The sequence below is a fragment of the Solea solea genome, chromosome 5 (assembly GCF_958295425.1).
Source record: "Solea solea chromosome 5, fSolSol10.1, whole genome shotgun sequence".
NCBI lineage: Eukaryota > Metazoa > Chordata > Actinopteri > Pleuronectiformes > Soleidae > Solea > Solea solea.
Genome location: NC_081138.1, coordinates 28,652,826 through 28,677,750, shown reverse-complemented (window position 1 = coordinate 28,677,750; position 24,925 = coordinate 28,652,826). Strand labels below are relative to the sequence as shown.

Here is a 24,925-nt window from a genome sequence, read left to right as displayed (position 1 = left end):
AAATAAAGTGGACACGAGAGGAAAGACGCTGATGCACGGAGGTGGAGCTGCGAGGAGATGAAGAGAGATGTGGATGGAAAGGATCAGACAAGGATGCAGGATCTTAGAAGAGGGAGGAGGGAATAGAAATTCTGTAAAGTCAGACTCCTGCAGATGACTGGGGAGGCCCCAGAGGCTCTTCTTCTCTTCTCTTCTCTTCTCTTCTCTTCAAATCGATCTCTTTTTTTTACTGTAGTAGTGCAGTCTTGGGTTGCCAGATATTTTTTTTTTAAATAACATGGAATTGCATTGATTTTTATTCTTTCAAATATTATCTCTCACAAATGCTCGGTTTACCTATTCAAAATAATATTAGGTGTTACAGATTGGCAGTAAAATACTCTTGTGTACTCTTTTATATAATCTTTTTCTTTTACCAGACACCAGAAGTAAACACGCACAAACCGGGCCCAGGAGCAGTGGGCAGCAATGGGGGATTAGGTGCCTTGCTCATGGGCACCCAATCAGCTCTAGACCTGACAACCCTTGAGTTACAATTCCTTACCTCTTGGTCACAGGATGCTCGTATTTATGTATATATTATATAAAAAGTTTGGTGACATAATAAAAGTATAAAAGTATAAAAACTTCTATCTTTAAAAAAAACAATACTTTCCACCAAAGCGACTCACCTCGGCAGTAGCCGTCCATCTCCTCGTGGCCGATGCTGCAGACGCAGTGGCCCAGTGGCACCAGCCAATCCCCGTCTGCGCCGCAGTACAACTTGGGCGTGTCCCTTTCCTCGGCATTCTCCACACACGCGCCGCGCACTTCCACCAGAGAGGACGAGTCCATGTGCGGCACGGTGTCAGGAAACGCGGCGAGGCTCCTGAGAGTCGACGGGCAGCGCTTGTAAAAGACCTGAAGTGTAATGAGGAAAATAAAAGAATGCGCCGGTGTTTTCCTCAGTGACACAGCTGTCTGTGGTTCATGCAGTCAGAAGTAACTCCAGACGCTTCACTGACCTTGACGGACACGAGAGCAATACAAGCACCCACGTCCTGGAATGCCAAGTAGAAGCCCTTGTGTGTCACCGGCCCGACCTCCCTGACCTCCGTGTTGAGGCGAAGCACACGATCGCCGAGATCCGTCTGTGTGAAACTCTCGTCTGCTGCGATGGTGTCCACCTGCAGTCCGACAACAAACAACTTCACTAGCACAGTTCAGTGAGACTTAAAGGGTCCAGTGTGTAAGAGTGGCATCAGATCGGAGCAATATCGAGCGGTACTTAGACTGTGGGTCTGGTGCTTCACAGAAATGTTCAAGTTTCTAAGCAACGGCAATCAAATTACATTTAAATGTGTTTAGCTCAAACTCTACACATCCCAGACGGAGCTAAAATTGACTTCTTTTTTTTTCAGAACAATGGTGGTCCCTGTGGAAATCAGCACTATCAGTGACCCACGTCTATTTAGGGAAATTTTCAAAAACTTTCAAGGATTTCAAGGACCCGTGGGATCTCGATGTACACTGGCTGCATAATGACAATACACTGGGGCTGCACAATTCTGGGAAAACATTTTTTTTGCTTAGAATTGAGATCACGATTCTCTGGCACAATTTTCCACTCACGAACAAAAGATAAAATAAAAAGCGTAAATTCGAGTGGCTTAGGAGACATATGGCGTGTTTCCACTAGCCATAAGCAGGGGAAAATGCGTGACGTCGTCAGAGTGCCGTGCACAGGAAGAGGCACAAGAATCAAACCGAACATTGCCGAACTGTAGGTCCGTTAAAAAGACTTAACAATCCTGAAAACGTGGGTTAATCTCCAACATTTAGCAAAGCAAATGTCTAAAATCTCATCATTTAACTGAGGACTCTGGTGGATTTGGTGGTTGTGTTGATTCTCGTCACGACCATGTGGGTTTTCATCATGAGATCACGTGTTGTTGTGAATCGGAGATCGCGGTTTTTTTTACGCTTTATCGTGCAGCTCTGCAATACATTCTATTCCATTCTATTCCCTCCTATACGTTACACACTGGACCTTCAATGATACCAGCACAGCAACAAAGAGCTGTTTCCCCCCATTATAAAGACTCAATAACCAACCTTGGCGTAGTCAAGAGGTCGAAAGCGTGTCGCTGCAGGCAGCGGCTCATCTGTCTGCAGATAAAAGAGGTTGAAGGTTTCCTTGCAGGTGCCAGACACCCAAGGAATGGAGTTGCAGTCTCTCAGAGTGAAACGCATCTCCACATAGACCTGAGTCAAAATAGGGAGAAAAGAAACATTTTAATGAAAGGGTAAGATTTGCACCTTCTCATAAAAGCAGAGATCTCGTAACATCGTGGCAATTAATTAGCAAGTATTAATTGAAATAAGTAACAAAGACTGTAGAAAAAGCATTTAACCTAGAATATACAGTCAGCGTGTAAGAAAAATCAATCCTCACTGAAAAGACGTAATTTGGTAATTTTATTACACCCTAGTGAATTAAGTTCATTTCAACTAAATCTAAAAACCTATATGAAGACAGTTAAAAAAAATGGATTGATTATAATGTCAATGAACTTTGTACAACCAGTTTTCAGTGCTGCACTTCTTTGATTGATTCTTTTTCTACTGAGTTTCAACTTTAATGGAAATCAGCTATCCATCCTAATAAAGTCATGCTGCCTGTTAGTTTGCATTAATCCGTTTCAACACTTTCTCAGTGTGTGTGTGTGTGTGTGTGTGTGTGTAGGAGGGAAAGGGTCCAGACCCTCTGAGCAGCCTGCCGCTGGATCCATCCAGACCTCAACCAGTTGTTCTGGTTTGGCTCCATGACGTGGCAAACCTGGAAGGTGTGAATGGGCCTGTTCTGCTCGTCCATCTCTGTGATAGCGTCCCACTGTAGGACAACATTAGAAGCAAGTGTCAAACAAAGTGTATACTTAGCAATTTATTAGCAGAACTCCAGCCTAAGAATATATTTAAATGCTGCAATATTTAAAACACTGCACCTCATATACGGAGATTAGATGTGTGAACCACTTTTTTTGGAAACTCTATCTACTATGATGTCCCGTTTGACCCGAGATGTGAAAACAAAACAGCCAAATTCATCATAATGATCTAAATACTTGAAAAAAGTAAGTTTGGTAACTATTAACAATGCAAAACCATAAATCTACGTTAAATTCGGTCCTCACTGCTGTCTTAAAATACCATCTATATCACAATATTATTTCCATATTATTATTATTATTATTATTATTGTTATTATAATAATAAGAAGAAGAATCATCAAGACCTTTTTACTTGATTTGACCCACACTGTTAAATCCAACCCTGCAACAACCCCAATGTACACCCAAGTGTATTTTGGGTCACAAATAGTGACATTTGAGGTGTTTTTACTGATGTCAAATGTTAAAATTGGTTAAATATGATGAATTATTATTGTAAAAAAGCACAAGATCAAATAAAAACCTGTATAACAATGTGTTGGAGGGCAAATTTCATAGCAAATATTGTATCATTGTTTGGAAATGCCACTGCCAGCGCTGGTGTTTGATTTGGTTTGTCGGAGCCACTCTGCACGAGGTTCGAACTGTGTGCGCTCTGTCGCCTGCGGTGAAACGTCTACACGTGACGTTTTCAGAAACATCAATGTTCTGCTTCACCAGTGTTTTCATGCCGTTGCATCAGCCAGACGCTCTCATTTTGTCTGCTTTGCTCAAACAGTGCGATGATCAGAGATTCAAAAGCCTTAACATTAATTGACAGATCCTCCTCCTCACAGCAGCTGAAATCATGTCATTTACACAGCTGGACATGTAATTACAGTGTATTTCCAGAACATAAGAAAGCAGTGGTGTTCGATATTCTTTTTTTTTAATCTAATTATGCATTTAAAGGCCACGGCAGAGAACTATATTATCTATGAATGTCAGTAGACTACTCTGTAAATAACTTTGTTAATTTAGATTTAAAAACGGAGGCAAAACTGTGACGGATGTGATGCTGTGCATATTAAAGGAACACAGCGGGACACTTCAAAGACCCAGCGACATGAACCACAGTTACACTCATTTTCTTTTAACGTCTTATTTGTTTACAAATCGTAGCATGTGGTGACGTTGGCTGACTAACTGACTGAGGGTTTGCTTGTTAATAAGATAATGTGTCATCATTTCCATGTTCGATTGGAAACGTATGGAAAAAATAATGAACTTGCAGGACACTGCAATGTTTAAGGCCACAGCATTATTCATGGAACAACGTAAACAGCTTATAAAGCACAATGGGGGTTTTAATGGTTACAGCTAGGGGTGGGAATCACATGACGCGATATAAGGTCCACGATACCAATAATATTGCGACTCGGTGATAATTCGATATATCGCGAGACAGTTATATAACGATAAATCACGATATTTGTCTCACTGAAGAAAACAAAACGTTCAAGTACAGGATTTCTCTATTTATTCACAACCCAGAGAACAAAGTTCATAAAGTCTAAATTTCTCCGCTATTATCCCGCTATGAACTCCATCACCAAATTAGAGGTGAAACAATTACTGAACTATTTTCATAATTGACTTTTTCATGACAAAAACAAGATTTCTGATTGTTTCAACTTCTAAAAGGTAAATATTTTCTGGTTTCTTTGCTCTGCATGACAAAGAAATCATGAATCATTTTGGTATGAGGACAAAAACAAGACATTTGAGAACATCATCATTCCCAGGTTTGACAAATACTGATGAATATTTTGTTGTATTTTATGTACTATTTGTTGGCTCCTGTGTGTCATCAAGCCATATTGATATAAAACCTTATAAAACCTTAAAAAGTGGAGAGAAACTGTTTTCACTCCAGTTTCACTAGTTTCTCAGACACTCTTTTCTAATATGAATATGGTGTGAAGTGGAGAAAACTCTGCATTTACTTTCCATACACTTTAATTGGAGGAAATTATGCAAAGCTGCGCACACACAACATCCGTAATGACAACTCTCTTGGACGCGCCGTACAAAGCGTTCTCAAAGAGACGGACAGAATGAGGTAAGCCGCGGGAAAGTGAAATGACTCAGGCAGAGTGTTCTCACGTGTAAATTATTAAGCAACACTTTAACCTTGACTGCAGTGTGGAAAAGCAATTAATCTAATATTAATTAAGCTATCTTAAATTAGCTCTATGAGACACCCGAGATCTAAATGATTAATCAATCATAATCAGTTCCTCTCCCATTTGGAACTCCCTCCACCTAATAATGCTGTACCCTTGTCTCTGTGATGTTAAGTGGACTCCACAATGCATCAGTGATATGGCAATTATTCAAGTTAACAGTATTTTTTGTCTGTAACAGTCTAAAAGTGACGCCAAATCCCGTCATTATGTGCATAGCTGGAGGTGCAGTACATGGAATTTATTTTTTTTAAATATCAATTTGACCATGATATATCATCAAAGATTAATGAAACCATTTTAAATTGAAATACCCCTTTTTTTTTATCAGCAAAACAAAAGCAGGAAAGACTGGAGGCAAATAGGGAGCAGAGGGATCGTTGCAGTTACATTAACTCCAGACAGATAAGCAACTGAAAATTAAGTTTATCACATTATCGCATACCAGGTAATCAGTCTGCACCACAATAGAGGGTAACCACCCGGATTCCGGTCTGGATCTGGCCCTTCCGACAATCATGGGTTGAGATTTTAGGCCAAATTGTCCTGTAGTGTTAGGGGTTAACCGACGCGATTTTAACGTCATCAAACGCATCAGAGTCTTCCCGATTTCAAATGATGAGCATTAAACATGTTTGTTATTTATAACTGAACAGCTATTGGGACATGAGCAATAACCAATGAGAGCAAGAGTTCATTCTGACGTGTCAGCCATGACTTTATCCACAGTTTTTTGTGTTTCTCAGCATAAAACAGCTATTAACAGTCCCAATCCGATCCCTAAGATTAAACACCAAGTTTGTGGTCCTGTGTCTTCACTGGAATGTCTAGTCTGTGTTTTTTTCTCAAGATTAAAACATTGGAAATTGGTTACAAAATTCATTGTGTCTGTGGTTTCCTACATTTTTTTTTTTTTTTTTTTTTTTAAATAAAGTCATATTTAATTTATGATCAGTCCTGTTTTGCCTCCACTTTTGCTCCGCCCACGAAACAACATCATTGTGTTTACTAAACATGAACATGAACATGAACCTTATTTCCGTGTTTAAATAACTCACTGGCAACCAACACTCTCTTTACTATTTTGAATTTGATGAGCAGCGCCTGCTTTAAATGCTAATGCTAACAGCCGCAGTTAAGAGTTGCCAACTTCCTGATGAGGAAAGGAGGAACAGTTTCACAATAGTATTTCTAAGTATGTAACTTTCCATTAAGCATATGGGTTTAAAATCGATATATTTATAATTGTATTATATATTTTTGCAATCTTTTTTTTACCTCGCCACGTCTTCATTGCCAAGATATACAGAACTTTTCTGTCATAGTTTTAAAAATAAGGAACAAAGTGTGTTCCATACGTCTTTCACCTTTCAAATGAGTAAAAATCCTTGTTTTACAGAATGGTTGGCAACCCGGCCTGCCACAGTTTCACACATTTTACATTTATAACCCATTCAACGATGGTAAAATGAGTTCCACACACTTTGTGTTGATAGGAGTTATCTTAAGGTTATTGGCTCAAGTGACTAACACCTGAAATTCACTGTTGAATCATGTGGTCACAAAAGGGAGGAGCTGTATACTGCTGCATGGCCTCTGCAGTGCTTTGCCACCTGCCAATCAACCTGTCACGTCTGAGATTCTCTGCAACTTTTTAAAAGGGTCAAATCACACAAGGTACTGTTAGACTCACACACACACACACACACACACACACACAGCAGTATTTCTTCCATATGCTGTCGTTTAAGTGCCCTCCTCACAGACCTTGAAAAAGAAACTTGCAGAAAGCGAACTTTCCCGGCTTGCATAAGATCAGCATTAAGTAATTGGCGCTCCATTATGCATACAAACAAGAGAAAAATGGTAATTTGTCACTCCGTGTGCTTCCGTGTTTTGAAAATGCTCCCTCGGGATGTGGCATGGTTCGGAGCAGAGGAAAAACCAATGCGCACCTCGGAGTTTGAAAGATGAGCTGCAGCTCGCGCTCTCTCAAACAATCAGATATGCACCTACTAATCACTCTGCTTATTAGCAGCAAGCCCGGTAAACTGTAGCAGACACAAAGCAGGTGTGAAGCACAAGGGGTGGAACTAATTAACTAACTAAGGTATTGAACTCAACACTAATGTTGCGATGTGAGACTGAAGCACCGGTTTCTTCTTATTTCTCAAGCGTCTCCTTTCCTGCATTTCCCCTGTGCCTCGGAACAATCGAGTAGATTTTGTGATTTTGTGTTTTTGTCTGTTTTGGATTCGGCTGCTGCTCAACATGGACCAAATTGATAAAGATTTTCTGGGGTTGTTTTTGTAGTCTCATTTTGAAAATTGGTCTGGCAACTGTAATTTGTGAGGTCAAGTGGATTTGTTGAGGCACATTTAAAAAGCAAGAAATATCAAAGTGCGCCAGAGTGCATTTTGGAGAGATGAAAATATGAGATTATTTCAATAGGAGTTACCATTATCAATGGGAGTTACCATTATTATTGTTGATTTATTGAACTTTAAATTAGAAAACTCCAAACACAATACAAAACTTCACTTTTCTCTCCCAGAAGAGTGAACAGAGCTCCATCCTGTGCAAGATAATATGTCGGCATATATGTCTTTCAAGAAAATGTCAACATAATATGAGGTAAAGTAGTTTTCTACGTCGTGTTTTCAACCATACCACCTTCTATTGTCATGCACAGTGGCTTTAGCTCAACTAGGATATTTAACTGGTAAAATCATTAGTATTAAGTGTTTTCTGGTTGACGTCACGGACCAAAACAACCTCAGCTAAAGGCTAGTTGGTAGTCAAGTACCATTCCATGTCTTTCTACTACCATCCTATAAATTTTAAATTATTTAAGCCCCGCCCTACACTGGAGGATAATTGGCCAGATTTTGTTACCGATCTGGCGCTTCCGACAATACTGGGTGCCTTTCCGATTTCCGGCTGTTTTGAACAAATTATCCTGTAATCTGAGGGATTAACAGACGAGATACTAACGTCATCAGACGCATCAGAGTCTTCCTGGTTTGCAATGAACAATAAGAACTTTAGTTTAGAACAGTCCGCTTCCATGTCTGTTTATATTCTGAAGTCACATTAAATCATGTGTGTTTGTTGTGTCTGTGATCGCCCCCAGTTTTTAAACCAAGTCAGATTTGGAAATCCTTTGAAAAGTGTGGGACAGGCTTAAGGTGACGGAGCATAAACTCAGTCCAAAAAAAGCACCACTGTGAATTTCACCGCGGCATCTTTTTGTTTGCGTCAGAAAATCATTTTTTACAGTTATTTTAAAAAAAAAACTGGTTTTAGTTAGACTAACACAATCATTTGATGTATTCTAATGTCATGTAAGCCTATAGTGACTGGGTCAAATGAAATATTTTATATAAGCATTCAGAAGCAACACGAAAGCCCCACCTTTGTGCCGTCTTTGAACAGCTGTGATGTTTTTCTGAGCGTTGCAATGTTGTTGTTTTTCACTCTTGACAGTTCTACACTCAGCACTTGACAGGAAAAAACATTTGACAGCTGCTGTGAACAAGAACATTGTTCTTGGTCCAAAGAAAAAATGGGTAAAAGTTCAGGTCAATGATGGCTATAAAAAGAACATTTAAATTTGAGCTGAGCATTACCTTCAATAGACATTTTTATGGCATGTTTTAATCTTTAATTACAAATTATTTCCCTGAAAACTTTCAGTTTCTTTTTTTTTCCTCGCTGGAAAGTGATCAACATAATTTGCACTGATTGACACTCTAATGCTATGAGTAATGTGAGTGTTTTATTCCTGGGGGGTAAAAAAATTGATTTCTGCAAAATATATACATTTATAACTTTAACGTGTATGTGATCGTTACGATACATTAAATAAGAACAATGGAGAACGACTTGTTCTCTCCGAAGCACGGAATGTGATTACAGGTTTAGAATACATCCAAGTATTTTTAATTGTCATATGATTTCTTATCTTTTTAGTCTAACATCATCTATTTCTTATATTGAAAGACTAACTGCGTTAATAAAGAACATCCTTCTATCTACTACAGCTTGATTAACTGTTCAATTCATCCATTCATTTCATTTTTTTCACACAACACTTCACACTAACTCCATGGAAGCCGTACATTCTAATTTGTTTATCCAGCACTGAAGATTTATTTTGAGTGAACTGACACCATGTCAGTTCATTTTTACTGTGGGAGCTTTTAAAAAAAAGAGATTATCAAAAGGTTAATTATATATATCACAGATAAAAGCAGTGACACCTTCCTGAGTCTGAACATAAGAGAAAACACATGTTTCGCCTATTAAATTGATTACATTTAAGTGAGTGAGTGACTGAGTAATTAGGGTTGAGTTCATTCAGATAAGTGCACTTATTTTATTCTTGTCCTCCGCAACAGATAATCACAACCAGTATTGGACACTTCAAATTAAAAAGTAATTAGCTCAAGTTACTGGTTGCTGAAACCCACGCACACCCATGTGACGGCCTTCATGCTGCAAAGGCAAGGGTGCTAACCACTACACCAACCGTGCGGGCGGTCAGATTACCTGTTACTGATTCACCCATCACACCATGTGCAACTATTTCTGGGTGGACGCCATAACGAAGTAACAAAGTAACGACCGAATCTGCTGACTCAGCAAACACAGTCGGCAGAAGCTACACACACGCACAAGTGTCTGTTTGTGTGCATGTGTGACACGTCAATGTGAACCTACGTGGAAAAACAAAATAATGCAGTGTGAATTTCACTTCAATTCATTAGGTGTTAAAAAAAAGAAAGACATTTAAGAAATATATTGAATGTATGCTGTTCCATTAGCCGTGGTGGAGACACGGCAGCTGGTTTAGAGGTGTGAGCTTTTGATTAACACAAGACAATCTGTCAATGTCAGACCAACGGGACGACGGAGAGAGCCGCGTTATGAAAATATCATAAAAATCTCTGTCGTTGTAATGAATTATTGATTTAATGTAAATCTCGCCGTGCGTTTTTGTTCCACCGAGTAATGGCGCTGTTGCTCCCCATAGCAAAAAAAAACCTGTTCCGTCTGCATGCGAGGCGGGAGAAGTTATTTCAATATTGGCATTTATGCTCTGAAAATATCTCATTTCTTTTTCTTTTTTTTTTGTTTCAGCTATTTATTAGTTTTGCTCCTAAGGATTTATTGCACTTTTCATAATAGCCTGAAAGCACAAGCGCTGCCACGTCCGTGTCTTAAATCAGACATTAAGTTGTGGAGAAAAAATTATTGTTGTTGCCGAGTCCCAGCGGAAATATTTGCAGCAGTGAAATCTACAGCGTTTTCCCTCCGGGGCCTTGGCCTTGGTAAGAATTACACGCTACAGTTTAATTGGTTTAATCTCCAGACGAATCAGTATTAGTTGCACATAAACATTGTCGCATGTATTCTATAAAACAAAACACAAGACGTGGGAGGCGATTGAATTAGGATCTCTGTGTGTTTCACATTTGCCATTTTATTTGCAGGCTAAATGTGTTTTAATCATTGATTGCTGTGGGCGCACAGGGAGAAACGACATAAAATGTTGGTGTGATTTTGAAAAACTCCATTTTATCCTCCCTGTCTCCAGTTGTCCCTGTCAACTCAGTGATTTTTTAACATATCGAATATCAATATTATAATTCACAAATGAAGGCGCTCTAAAGTAAACAGTCCCTGACAGTTGCACTTGCTGGGCATCACTACTTCATGTCTCCTCTTGGCGGCGCTGCTCAAATGTATGCAGGGAAGTTAAGAGCTGCTCCATCCACGTTTAGTACATAGACTTTATGCACTTTATGCTCTCTGTGTTGTGAATAAATAGAGAAATCCTGCACCTTTAACTTTTCACATTAAAGTTTCTTAATGTTTTCTTCAGTTACACAGATATCGCGATGTATCGCTTTATGTCTTGCGATACATCGATTAGCACAGAATCATTGTAGTGTGATATGATTGGTATCCTGATAATAATAATATCACGAGACAATGATTCTGTGATAACTGTATCGTGATATTATTATTATCATGATACCAATAATATCACGATACAATGACTCTGCGATAACTGTATCATTGTATCGTGATATTATTATTATCATGATACCAATAATATCATGATAAAATAATTCTGTGATAACTGTATCGTGATATTATTATTATCACGATACAAATAATATCACGATAAAATGATTCTGTGATAACTGTATTGTGATATTATTATTATCATGATACCAATAATATCACGAAACAATGACTCTGCGATAACTGTATCATTGTATCGTGATATTATTATTAACACAATACCAATAATATCATGATACAATAATTCTGTGATAACTGTCTCGCGATATTACTATTATCACAATACCAATAATATCACGATAAAATGATTGTGTGATAATTAAATCGTTGTGTCATGATATTATTGGTATCGTGGACCATGTGTCGCATATGGCATCGTGAGGTTACCCTGTGATTCCCGCCCTTATTAGCGTTACGTCTAGTCATTGATTGACCAGTTTTACAATGAGTGAAGAAAGGTATGTACTAATTAAAGCTGCAGTAGAAGGAGACATACAAAAAGAAGTTGATTGTTGAGATTTTATCTGCCATTTTGTGACCTCAGCTCCTCTCATCAGATGAGTATGGACAGATACATGTTCACTTTCTATCGTGAAAGCTGCACATTGTATTATATAAATGTTTTCCAGAATATTCCTGTCCTTTAACCTTTTTTATTTCTTACTTTATTTCTGTTTTGTTCTCGCCTCTTGTCTACCCTCAGTCCCCCCCCACCTTTTTTTTTAGCTGCTGGAACAAGTGAATTTCCCCAGCGTGAGATCAGTCAAGTCTAATCTCATCTAATGATGTAGAAATTGCGAGGGCTTTTGTACTTTAGCCGCCCTCAACGTCTGAGCGGCATTTCCATACAGGACACATGACTTTCATTTAAAAATTTATGGTCCATTTAAGGTTTGCCTTGACGCACGTGAACTGAACCGACTCTCGCAGGACGTCCACAAACTCTAGCTCTCTCTCGGATCACTTGGTTTACGCTGAGCTGGAAGGTTATTGTGGAAATATTGATCGGTGGCACAAAACAAAATCCTTTAAGTCCGAAAATCTGAATCAATAACAATCGTGTTGATGGAAAATGTAAATTAAAATACAAAAAAGGTCTTTCTTTTTTGTCTTAAAGGAATGTGCAATTAATTTGCATGTGTACTAAATTAATTGACAACTATTTTGATAATCGATTAATCGGTTTGAAGCTTTTTTCATGATTAAAACAAGATTTCTGATTGTTTAAGCTTCTTAAATATGAATATGTTCTTAATTTCTTTGCTCTGGATAACAAATTAATCATTAAAAGTCAATCATTTTGGTTTGTGGACAAAACAAGACATTTGAGAACATCATCATTTCCAGGTTTGATGAACACAGATCAACATTTTTTATGGTATCTGATATTTTATGGACCAAACGATTCATCGATTAATCGATTATGAAAATAATCGTTAGTTGCAGCTCTATGTACAATGTTAAGCGGTGTTCAAATAAAGCCTAAAAAATGCTTTATTTCATTTCCGGTCAGTGTGGATGACAATCGGCACAGAACAAAAGTGTCTCGCAGTGAATCTTCTTGTGCAGTGTTTTAGGAACTGTCAAAGTCACTCACCCCGTTGACAGGATAGGTCTTCCAGTCCAGTTCTCCTAGCACTGTTGTAGTGTCCAACAGAACCACTAGAGAGAGTGTGTGTGGGGGGAGGGGGGGTGAAAAAGAAAGCCATGTAAAATGGAGGAGAGAAGAAGCGACAGCATAAGCAAGAAGAATGACAGGTCAGAGCAGAGAGAGAGAGAGAGAGAGAGAGGAGATGGAAGGGGAGCGTGAGAGAGGTTGGACGGTGGATTTGAACAGAAGAGAAATGGAGGTGACAAAGTAGGGAGAGAGCACACACAACAGTTATCAAGCTGTCAACGGGCGGCTGACAGAGCTGTAAAGTCCTTATCAGATTCAATCACCTATGAAATAACCGTTCTCAGAAAAAGTCCGGGACAACGCGGATCGGCACCACCATCTCGTGAAGATTAGCGCCGTCCTTCTCAGAAGGTCACAAGTCTTCTGCGACGCGACATCAGTGATGAGATCACTGAGGCGTTAGGTATTTAAACCAAATTTTGATTTATTAATAAGGAAAATACAGTCAGGATATGTTTAAGGTGACGATATAGCTGTACAGCGCAGCTCAGCAGGACATGCCCACGGACTTACACCAATGATTTCACACCAACTCCAGGTACCACTAACGTGGGAGGTATGTGGCCTATATGGAGAGTGAGGTGATAATCTACAGTGTGGCAGCTGGGATGAGATTTCAGCATGTGGTGATGACAGGCATTTGAAGCAAAAAGGCTATTTCAATATTCTAAATTTCCAGCGCATGAGTTCTAGTGAAAGTAATGCAGGGTTCACAGTATGTTGAGCTTAGAGGGGGATGCATTCAAATGCCCCTTTTCCCACACAACATATGCAGGAATGTATTAACCCAGGAGAAAATAATTCCTGGTAATCTGTGTGGATTGTGTTTAAACCACACCTCGAAGTTCTTGGTTGTTTAATGACATCCGGTGTGCAAATAAGTGCTTTCACATCAGAGACTACAAAGGTCCAATTACACCAGAAAAAGTCGCTAGAATTGTCGTCAGTCGCTTTTTTGATGAAGAGTCGCTACAGGGGTCTGAACACTCGCTGAATATAACGACCAATAAGTCCCTAATTTTTTATTTTTTTTTAAATCCCGGGTAAATGAGGGGGTCAGATATAATCACCCCAACCAGGTTCTGCGACATACTGCTCGATCTCCATGGATTTTAAGCGCGCGGTGAACTCTCGCGGCTTGAATTTGGCACCGTCAAAAAGCTCTTCCTGCCGACATGGCGGTGTAAACGCAGCGAGTGATCGACATGCAAGTGGGTGCAAACTCCTCGCAAGGAAATCCACAGCGACGGGAACCAAATATGAGGTTGGAGATGATCGTGGCGGTGGTGAGATTAAATGAGCTGCTTTAATATTTACAGACCTCTGGCTGGTAATTAAGGTCTGAACCTATAATAAGGCGGCTTTGCCTCTGCTCAACAACCCGACATAGACAGAGATAAAGAGAGAGAGAGAGAGAGACGGAGACGGAGACATTGATTTCTGACAAAGAAAAACAATCTTTCATAACCATGAGTAATGCTGCGTTTCATGTTTGACAGCAGCAGATCTTTTCCTCCAACTCTCTTCGCCGTGTCTATACACACACACACACCTATGTACACAAACACACACACACACACAGTAATGCAGTCATAGCATAATTACATTCTAACAACTATCTTCGGAGGCAGGAAATGATACATCACCCAAGGAGACCACAGTGCTGAATTTGATACTCGGATTTTCTCACTCAAAGCACACACACACACACACACACACACACACACACACACACACACACAGAGTAAATTGACATGCAGTTATCAGCAGGCCAAATCACATTACTTTTGTCTGGGTATAATAGTGGACAGAAACATTATAATCTGCATCTGTCCTCTCTGAATTTTCCTGACCACTGAATAACATTTAGAATTTTTTTTTTATCATTATTATTATTATTATTTAATATTAATATAATAGTTTTTATTTTAACTATGGTGTGTTTGTTTTATATTGTATGTGTTGTGTGTGGAGCCCAGGATGAGTAGCTCTACTACCTTAGAGGCAGCAAAAGGGGATACATAAGAAATAAATTAATAGTGATGCGGAGATCCAAGAAATCTTGAATCTTTGTAGCCGATGTCGGAGATTAGACTGAATCAGTAGCTTGTCAAAATAATGACATAATCACAGAGACGGCAAACGGCAGAATCAACACATTCACGTCTCCATTATACCGCTCTGTGAAGCACACATACGTGTGAATCAAAAATGACACATCTTATTCAAAGGAACGTCAAATGTCACATGTATGTGTGGTTTACAGAATGGTATAATATGGATTTCCTGTTTCCTGATTTCTTGTTGGTGCATCTCAATATGATAGTGTTCCAAACTTATGACTTGATACAATAGTTGTGTATCTGCTCCTTGTCTCTTTCCTCTGTCTCCACCTCACCTCCCTCTTGTCCATTCTCTGTCCCCTTTCTGTCACCCATCTCTCCTCTGTCCCCCATTTTTTCCTTTCACCACAACCTGTCTAGGCAGATGGCCGCACATCTTTGAGTCTGGTTCTGTCCGAGATTTCTTCTTCTAGTAAAAGGGAGTGAGTTTTTTTCTCTAAACTGATGCATCTAGTGTTTGCTCATTGATGTTGTCTATGTACAGAGCCTTGAGATAATGTATGTTGTGATTCGGTGCTATACTAATAAAACTGAATTGAATTGAACACTATGAATAAAGGGGTTGATAACTGTTTCCTGGTCATAATTTGTTAGTTTTAGACACAGTAATCTGTGCTTTAGGAGCAAACAGCACCTGATTATGGGCTACTTTCAGAAAAGTAGCCCGCTGGATTACTGTGAATATTTGTTTCTGGTCTGTTCTTAAATGTGATCGCTCAGACATCATCCAGAGTTTTGGGTTGTAAGGAGGTGGCAGGAGAAGTTTCAGAAAATTGACTTTGGGTACATCTGCGTCCTCACTCACAGCTGTCCCGTACCCGTCCTCCTCTTGGTGAGAGAATTTTTGGCTTGTGAACAGAAATGTGCGAAAGTGTGAAACAATTTGTTTCAAAATGTCACACTCAAACCTTTCATTCTTGTACAGAATGTACGAATTGAATGCGTCCCATCGTAGCAGAAAAGTCAAATTTTTCTGGGAAACCAAGGCTGGCATGAAATATATTCATTATGAAATAATTAGGCTGCATAATTTCCTTTTCTTTTAGAAACTCTGGCACAGTTCAATTTTTTGAAATCTCTCTCTGGGTATAAGCTCTTTCTACTGTTACTGTATCTGTAACACGGCGACTCCAGGTATTATGTTGAACTGAGGTAACCCTCTCCTTTCTCTCCATATTTCCCATACACGACGTGGGTGTCATCCATCCTCTCTGTGAGCTCTCAGCGAGCATTTACATTGATATCGAGATGTAATAATAATAATAATAATAATAATGATGTTTCCTTCAGTATCAACAAATACCGCTCGTGTGTCAGGCGACTTACGCAGCTATTCCAGTTTTCACCATATGCGACTTTTCAAACAGAAGAATACGTAATGTAACCCGCAGTTCAGTCACATCACAAAGATTCTTCTTCTTCTTCTTCTTCTTCAAAGCGACAACAAAGCACTTTTGGCTGATGATATTCAAGAAGATAAACACTTGGCTGACATTCCAAAAGAATTGTCTTCATTTTTTTGTTTCTTGTCGTCGGAGAGACACCGAGGGAGGAAGAATCATTGTTTTTCTGTTTGAGATGTTTATAAAAGTTGACAGCGGAATCTTAATTCATCTGATCACGGCACAGATGATGCAGCGCAGGATCTGCGTAAAGCTGTCAGAGAGACGTCAGACCTTTAAGGTATTTAGTTCCTTATTCAGCAGTCGCTCAGATGTGAGGATCTGCTTGTTGGTAAAGCGAGCAGAGGTCACGGTGACGTCTCGTCTGGGCGAGCCTCCCGCTTCACTCTGTAAATCACTGTCATTTAGTGCTCTCTTTCATCCGTCTCTGTGAAGAAGCTGAACTGTGTTCCTGCTCTTAAGGAACAAACCATCATAATTAGAGTTTTGTCCATATTTCGTAAAAGCTCATGACTGTGCCCACGTCATTAGAGGCAGGAAATTAGACATTTACGTGGAATTTACCTGAGGACAAAGTGGGACAAAATGTGTAAAACGTCTCCACTTTTCCATCACATAATCACAATAATTATTATTATTATGCTTATTACACAGATGATTTCTGTGTGTGCTCTGTCCCAGCGTGTTATTATCTAATCTCATAAAGAGACAAAAGCAAGGGACCGTGCGTTTGAAGTCAGCGTGCAGTTGTTAAGACGGACGTTGTCCTACCACACTTTTATAACCCTGTTCCTTTTCTTATAAGATCACTTATTGCACTCCTGCTTTTGCATTTGTGTTTTCATACTCTACATTTTGTCGATTGTATTGCCCTTTTCTATTTCCTTTTCACTCGTTACTCGTCTACGTACCTCTGAATTTCCCCAGTGTGGGATACATAAAGTCAGACCTAATCTAGTCTAATCTAATCTGACGTGTGGGGTTGAAACTGCAGTTGGCTGCTAATGGCTAAAAACAACAGTCTCCTCTCCTGATAACAAAGACAACGATGCAAGAGTCTCCACATCTGAAGAGGATTACATATGTGGTCCAGTCCCTCATACATGGTTCAGTATATAATCATTATAGCCGTGACAGTCGGGGCAACGAGGCTCCACCTGGAGCATGCCTGGGTACGTCTCGCATATATACAGTAGTTATAATAAGGGTCCGATGACAGCAGACCTCAGGGGGACTGACTGGCAAGCAGTGAAGCTATGAATTGACCCATCAGGGACAGACTTTTTGATGGTTTGACAACATTGTCATCCTCACCTCTGGCCATATTCACGGATGGGATGTACATAACATCCTGGACAAATCTGGAACAACCTTCGTTTCTAAAATATTGCTGATTCGTCTTCTTCTACATATGTAAAATTAAAAATAACTCTACACTAGAGCTGCAACTAACGATTATTTTCATGATTAATCGAGTAATCGTTTGGTCCATAAAATGTCAGAAAACGTTTACAATTGTTGGCCACTGTTTGTCAAACCTGGAAATAATGATGTTCTCGATTGTCTTGTTTTGTCCACAGACCAAAATAATTCACTTTTAATGATTTCTTTGTTATCTGGAGCAAAGAAATTAAGAAAATATTCACATTTAAGAAGCTAAAACGATCAGAAATCTTGTTTTAATAATGAAAAAAGCTTCAAAGTGATTATATTATATTATATCATATTATAATCGATTATCAAAATAGTTGACGATTCATTTAGCAATCAATTAATCAATTAATCGTTTCAGCTCTACTCTACTCTTCACTCTCTACCCCTATTCTACTATTTAAATCTTAACTTAAAGGTCCACTGTGTCCACTTTTGCATCAGTGATAGTACCTGGTACTTTTTTAGTACCTGCTCTGACGAGGTTCCAAGCGACCTGAGCTGATACTAAAATGTGACGTCAACAGACTGCTGGCAACTTATTGGTCAGAGAGTGTCGTCACTGGAAGAGTCATGAGCACGACGTCCGACACGAGAATCAAACCGAACAACGCTGAACTGTAGATCAGTTAAAAAATAGTAGTGAACGGTTTGCTGAACAAACTGACTGCAAGGAAGGGCATCCAGCATAAAAATCAAATATGCAGGTCATCTGCTGTGGCAACCCCTAGAGAGGGAAAAAAAAAAGTGTGCAATTAAGGGTAGTATATTAAAGTATAATATAAACCCTCAAACTGTTACAGATATTACTCCCTCCAGTAAATATACGACACTGTAGTTCTTCTGTCACTGATGGATTTATTGTGCTTACACTTTCGTCACTTTGTGCATCTCAATCCACCGTCGAATTACTGCATCAAAAACATTAGACAAACGTGATGAGCACATAATCACGTCAGGAGATAATCAGAAGAAAAACGATACGCACAACAACAAACGTTCAAAATGCACATATTATCTCACTGACTGCACATAACTGAGAGGGAATAAGTCGACAGGAACCAGCAGCTTGTGCGTCCACTTAAAGTTCACGAAGCAAATAAAATATTGATTTAATCATAATTGTTCTTTGCGCCGTGGATTTTTGTTTGTGGACGGGCCTTAGGAAGCTGCCTGCTGATTGGCTACTGAAGTATCTGACGTTTATAATCTGACAAACAGATATTTACAATTATTTTGTCGGACGTCGACGGGGAAAACTTGGGGACCGAGTTCCAGAGGGACAGCGGCTCCAAGCCTGTGACGACTTCCGGTCCATTGAGCTGTCACTCCAAATCTCAATAGCCAATCAGCAGGCAGCCTCTTAAGGCCCGCCCACAAAAAAACCACAGTGCAAAGATGTTGACATTTTGCAGCCGAAAGAACTGAAGAAAACCTGCAACTCGCGATTGAGACGATTAACTCCTTACAGAAGTTATAAAACAAGTTTAGAATTAGGTTCACATTCAAGCAGAGTTTGAATGTGAGTTCTTTATAATCCATTTCCTGGTTGGACCGGACAGACTTTTATAAACGGTCTGTGGTTGTTCCAAGCATGACTCAGAACTCCACTGGTGAATTTGCAGGCATTGTCAGTGCGGAGCTGCACATAAACTCCTCGGAGAATCCCCGCACATTGTGCTTCATGTCACCGATATTATATATATCGCACAATTATCTCCATGTCGACCCCCGAAACGGGCAAAACAATAAATTAGCCGTTGTATAAAAGACTGCGTCCCATCTCATCTCTCTGACTTTCTCTTGAGGACACGGGGAAGTGATTCACGTTCATTACCGAACTCACTCTTGATAGATTGCACCTGCATGGCGATAGCATACATTTGCTCATTCTCACTATATTTTAAACTCCTCTCGGTTTTTTTTTCCTCCATCACAGGCAGGCAGGCATCCTGCAGGGAAAACTGAGCACACACACACACGCACACACAGACATAATGCATTACTTTAAACCTGAACCCTAAAACCAGGTCTTAACCCCCAAAAAGCCCTTTTGGAGCAGTCAAAACGTCCTCACTTTCCCAAATTGTCCTCACTCCGTATGGCATTTTCGGCTTGTGAAAGGTCACCTGACGTCGTTTTTTTGAAATCGTGCATCCAAACACATTGACGGCGGAAAATGAAAGTGACCCCGGCGCAAAATGTGCAAAGTGGAAGGCGTGAAGAACTGATTACATTTAAGCAAGCGGTAACCCATGTGACTTATGTGGGAAGATAACATCACCACGGCCTGTGCTCTTCATACGCTTATGCAAGTGCACTCGCTCACTCTCTCACTCGCTTGTGGCTGAAAGAGGGGGGGGGGGAGATGATTTTTGGAAAGTGGAGAAAATGATTGTGGTGCATTTAATTTTCCCACCAATGGGCCACACGTCGCGGAATCCACACGAATGCTATCGCGAGTGGAATCCTCTCGGGGGGACTGCACAGAAGCCAGAAGCTGGACGCCGAACGCTCATCCATGAATTAATGAACTCATCACGACAGAGAGAGGCGGGAATCTAAATAAGCATCAACGCTGCTGACAGAATAAGCCAATATTTTGTGATTTTGTGTGTGTCGATGTGTGCATTTTGGAGCTGAGTTGTGTTGGAAAGTGCTGAGACATTGACATGTGCTGCTTCTCAGAGACGTGAGTTCTATATTCAGTGTGAAGTGAAGGGATTGGAACGTAGACAAAATCCGCTCAATATGTATATATACACGCATATATATATATATATATATATATATATATATATATATGTGTGTGTCCTTTATTTAAGCAGATAAAAAGCCCTAATTGCGATTTAAAAATCTCTTTTCCAAGAGTGACCTGCGTGGCCAAGAAGGCGGCACAACAACAGCATCTAACCAATTATGATGCAGGTCTGAACATGATCTTGGACACAATTTAGAGGCAGTCACATCCACCAAAAGAGGTTTTTCTCTCCATCTTTTAGAATCAATTTAATTAAAATGAACATTTAACCATATTTTAAGAGATTACATTGAAACCACTGTGTTGCCGTACGTTGCCGTGATGATATGTTGCAATATGTATGCTATGATATGAAGTTAAGGTGATGATGTGAAGTGTGCCGCACACACTGATTGATGCTCTGGCACAAATGGAGTTACCCTAAGGGATAAATAAAGATAAATGAATTGAAGAGGTTCAAACAGCATTTTCAGGCTTTGTAAATGGATTTTGAATTTGTAATACACCAAGAAAAATGTGTCTATTTTGACACATAACTGAAGTAAAAAGCTAACCAATCATCATTATCACTGCTGTGATCTCAATTCAGCCAATAAATTTAAACTTTCACAAACATTGTGAGGTTTTAAGAGTCTTTAAATGTAGTTTCTGTCCAGATGAAGCCTGAAAACTGACAAAGTCACATACTGTACGAGTAAAATGAGTAAAATGCCTGAAGGGAATCACACCTGACATCATATTGTAACTTTGGTGTTTATAGCAAATACATTTTAACAACTAATTAATCAATTAGTAAATTAATCAGCAACTAATTTGACATTTTGAGTGTTTTTCTTTTGTTTTTTTCCTTAATGATTCGTGATTTTTCAGCTTCCTAACTGTGAATATGTTCTGGTTTCTTAGCTTCTGGCAAGAAAGAAATCATTAACATTTAGTATTTTTTTGGTCTGTGGACAAAATAAGACATTAGAGGACGTCATCATTTCAAAGTTTGGGAAATAAGGATCAATATTTTTCAACATTCTCTGGACCAAACAATGAACTGACAAGATCATGGACAGATTCTAATTGTTAGTTGCAGCTCTCGTCAAGGTTATCATCCTTAAACAGATGTGTTATGTTTGTATAACGTAACGTGCAAACATGAAACAGTGTTAAGTTGGATCAAAGGTGAAATGACTCAATTTTAGTGCGATATCCACTGTGATATAGATGTAGTTGTGTTTTGCGTGTGCGTAAAAGAGAAAATACTTTATAAATGTGGGTGAAATGTGACTCCTGCATCCTCCTTGTTCTCAGTCTGTCTGTGTTTGGTTGGCGCTGTGACTCACCTTGGTTCGTGGCTCCCGGGTCCGACATGATACTTTTAAGCAGGAACAGAAACACGCAGGTTTTCCCACTGGAGCACATCGTTGAGTCACAGACGCGGAGGAGCAGGTGCGCTCTGAATTAAAACACCGCACACACTCCGAGATAGATCCGCACAAGTAGAAGGGGGAGAAGAGGTTTTCATGGACGAAAAGCGACCGAGAATCCAGACTCAGAGGATCATGGTCGCGTCCACTGGATTTCTGTCTGTCTGTCTTTCCTTCAGCCGAGCATCCCGAATCCGTCGCGTTCCAGACGCGGAGCCATTGCGCACAAACACCTCCAAGTGAATGAAGTTAGAGGAGATCGTGTATTTGTCTGTAAACCCCGCAAAACACGACGTGGACAAACAAACTCAGATGAGCACAAAAGTGAGCAAAAGCTCTTGAAAGAGTGATTGCGTCGATAATTTCATATTTTTACGCAACAACTGGAGCGAAGAGGCGAAAATCAAGGACTTCCCACCTCACTTCTTTCTGTTAGTGCATCTCTCTCTCTCTCTCTCTCTGTATCACTGTGCCCCCACCCCCCTCTCTCTCTCCCTCTCTCTCTCCTCTGAGATTTAGGAGCCAGTTTGCGCGCAAATCTAACTTGGTCTGAGAGACAGTTTCATCTCATCCCTCACTCCGCATGATCGCGTCAAATAAAATGCGCGGGACAGTGGTTTCAGTGTGTCTGTTATTGATTGTCCGAAGGGTGAGTGAGTGGAGGGGGGGGGGGGGGGGGGAGATGATGATGATGATGATGGTGCTGGTGAAAGGAAATATGAAGCCATTATTACAGCAGTGCATCGCCTCTGTGCTGTGATGTAGGTTATAGCTGTATTGGATCATGTTGTGGGAATAGTAATGTGTGTCTGGGGCAGTTCCTATTTATGGTGACAGGGGAGGAAGCCGAGCAGACCCAGAGAGATGCTGCAAACAAGGTGGTGCGGGTTAAAGGTGCACAGAGAGAGACAGAGATAATTGTACATCATTCTCAGTGAGGACACTTAAAGACCTCATGTCTATACGTCTATAACAATTCCAGTGGGCTGCTGTCACTCCCTTACCCTAACCTTAACCATCACAACTTCAATCCCTAACCCTAAAACCATCCTAGTCCCTTATAAACACCCCACTTAAGATGTGATGGACGAGCCAAATTGTCCTCACTTTCATAAAATCTCCTTAATTCCTGTGTTTGTTTGTTGAAAAAAGCCCTTTAAAGTTGTGGGGACCAACCAAAATGTCCCCTACAAGGTCAAATGTCCTCCTAAATATATAAATACATGTGCACAGAGAGAGAGATTCTTGTACAGCATTCTTAGTGAGGACACTTAAAGACCTCATGCATTCCATACTCCCTTACCTTAACGTTTACCATCGCAACTAAATGCCTTAACCTAACCCTAATTCTACCCCTAACTTTTAAAACAAGTCCTAACTTATAAACACCCCGTTTAAGATGTAAGATCTGGTCCTCACAAAGATGTACATACAAGTATACATTCCCTAACCCTTAATCCAATCCATCTCAAATGACCCTAAAACCAGGTCTTAACCATGAAAAAAGCCCACACACACACACACACACACACAGAGAGAGGTGTCTTCAGCTATTATTCATTCATTGGGACAGACTTAACCACTCTAACTCTAAACTTGAAACTATCCACAATTCACATCTTAGCTCTAAACGTCACCAGTTCCTCTGAAATGAGGTTCTGCCTCATTAGGACCAGATTTTTGTTCTCCACGAGGTCTGCTGGTCCTGACAAGGTCAGTGTTGGCGCCAGAAAAGGTTCTAAAAGAGGTAACAGACCATGACAGAAACGCAAAGATGAGGAAGGATAGAGGAGGTAAAAGTAAACATTTATTAAAAGTAAATGTTAAAAAGTAGAATAAACAAAGAAGATAAATGTGTAAAATAATACAATGGCTCAGATAATGATGTTAGGACTTGTGAGGTAGGTGAGAGGAAATGCTGTCTGCAGTATGTTGTTGTTGTTTTTCTTCTTCAGAAAACAAAGGCTGTTACTTACTGTTTTGATGTCTGTACTGTCAAAACAGGCAACTACCTGGAGTCTTCCCTCTTGCACTGTTGTTTCTATTGTGTTTCCATGGCTACATTCATGTTTAAGCCCAAGGAGTGGAATATTCAGTCACCTTAACCCTTTAACACCTAAGCCTCAAAATGTCCTGCTTATTTTAACCATAAAAGTGTGATTTCTTTGTCATTTTTTCCAGAATATCTTTTAATATATGACAGTAATTTACATTTTACTGCATGTTAACATAGTGTATTAACAATTTAAAATTGTTTTAGAGAAAAAAACACAACATTAAATAGGAATTTTGAACAGTTTAAAACATATTTACAGTAACATTTCTCCTCTCTGGCGACAAAGAGTGCAATTACTGTAATAAACGCACGTTGGCTTTCACATGCAACTTCAAACCACTGCGTAATTACCTAAGTGTGCTTGTGCAAGCGTGTCATCGTCGATACGCTCAGTGGTAAAGGGTTAAGTATGGTGGAAATGCACTGAAGAGGCTTTTTGTCATATCGTGAATCTAATATTTTCAAAAGCATCTTTTGAAAGCTTGACATCTCATTTCAAGTATCAAGCCTGGTACATAAACTTTTGTTTAAGACAAAACTTCTTAAGATAAACAAGTGTCCTATTTAAGTCATTTAAGATCAAAAAGGCCCCCCAAATTTGATAAAAAGCTGAAATTGGAGACCGCTTCCTTCTCTGATTTGATCTCAGTGGACTTCTGGGACAGAACAGCATTTCAGCACCATGGACAGCGACGCCAGACAAGACAAGGGCTCTGACTAAAGAAATATGTTCAGTGTATCCTCTTAGACCGTCTCTAAATCTTCTTTTTCTTTTCACTGTATGATCATGATCCTAACATCAGGTCAAAA

The 24,925-nt window shown here is 39.7% G+C and overlaps 1 protein-coding gene across 1 annotated transcript in view; it reads right to left on the bottom strand.

Moving 5' to 3' along the window:
* The window catches only part of epha6 (eph receptor A6), a 59,064-nt gene extending 36,593 nt beyond the window's left edge, over positions 1-22,471 (bottom strand). Inside the window, exons 1-6 of the mRNA XM_058630220.1 lie at positions 21,976-22,471; positions 12,846-12,910; positions 2,744-2,872; positions 2,095-2,244; positions 1,005-1,166; positions 672-900 (exon numbers count right to left, since the gene is read on the bottom strand). Coding sequence (XP_058486203.1) covers positions 672-900; positions 1,005-1,166; positions 2,095-2,244; positions 2,744-2,872; positions 12,846-12,910; positions 21,976-22,054 — 814 coding nt within the window. The 5' untranslated portion in view covers positions 22,055-22,471. The remainder of the gene's footprint in view (positions 1-671; positions 901-1,004; positions 1,167-2,094; positions 2,245-2,743; positions 2,873-12,845; positions 12,911-21,975) is intronic.
* Between the last annotated feature and the right edge of the window lie 2,454 nt (positions 22,472-24,925).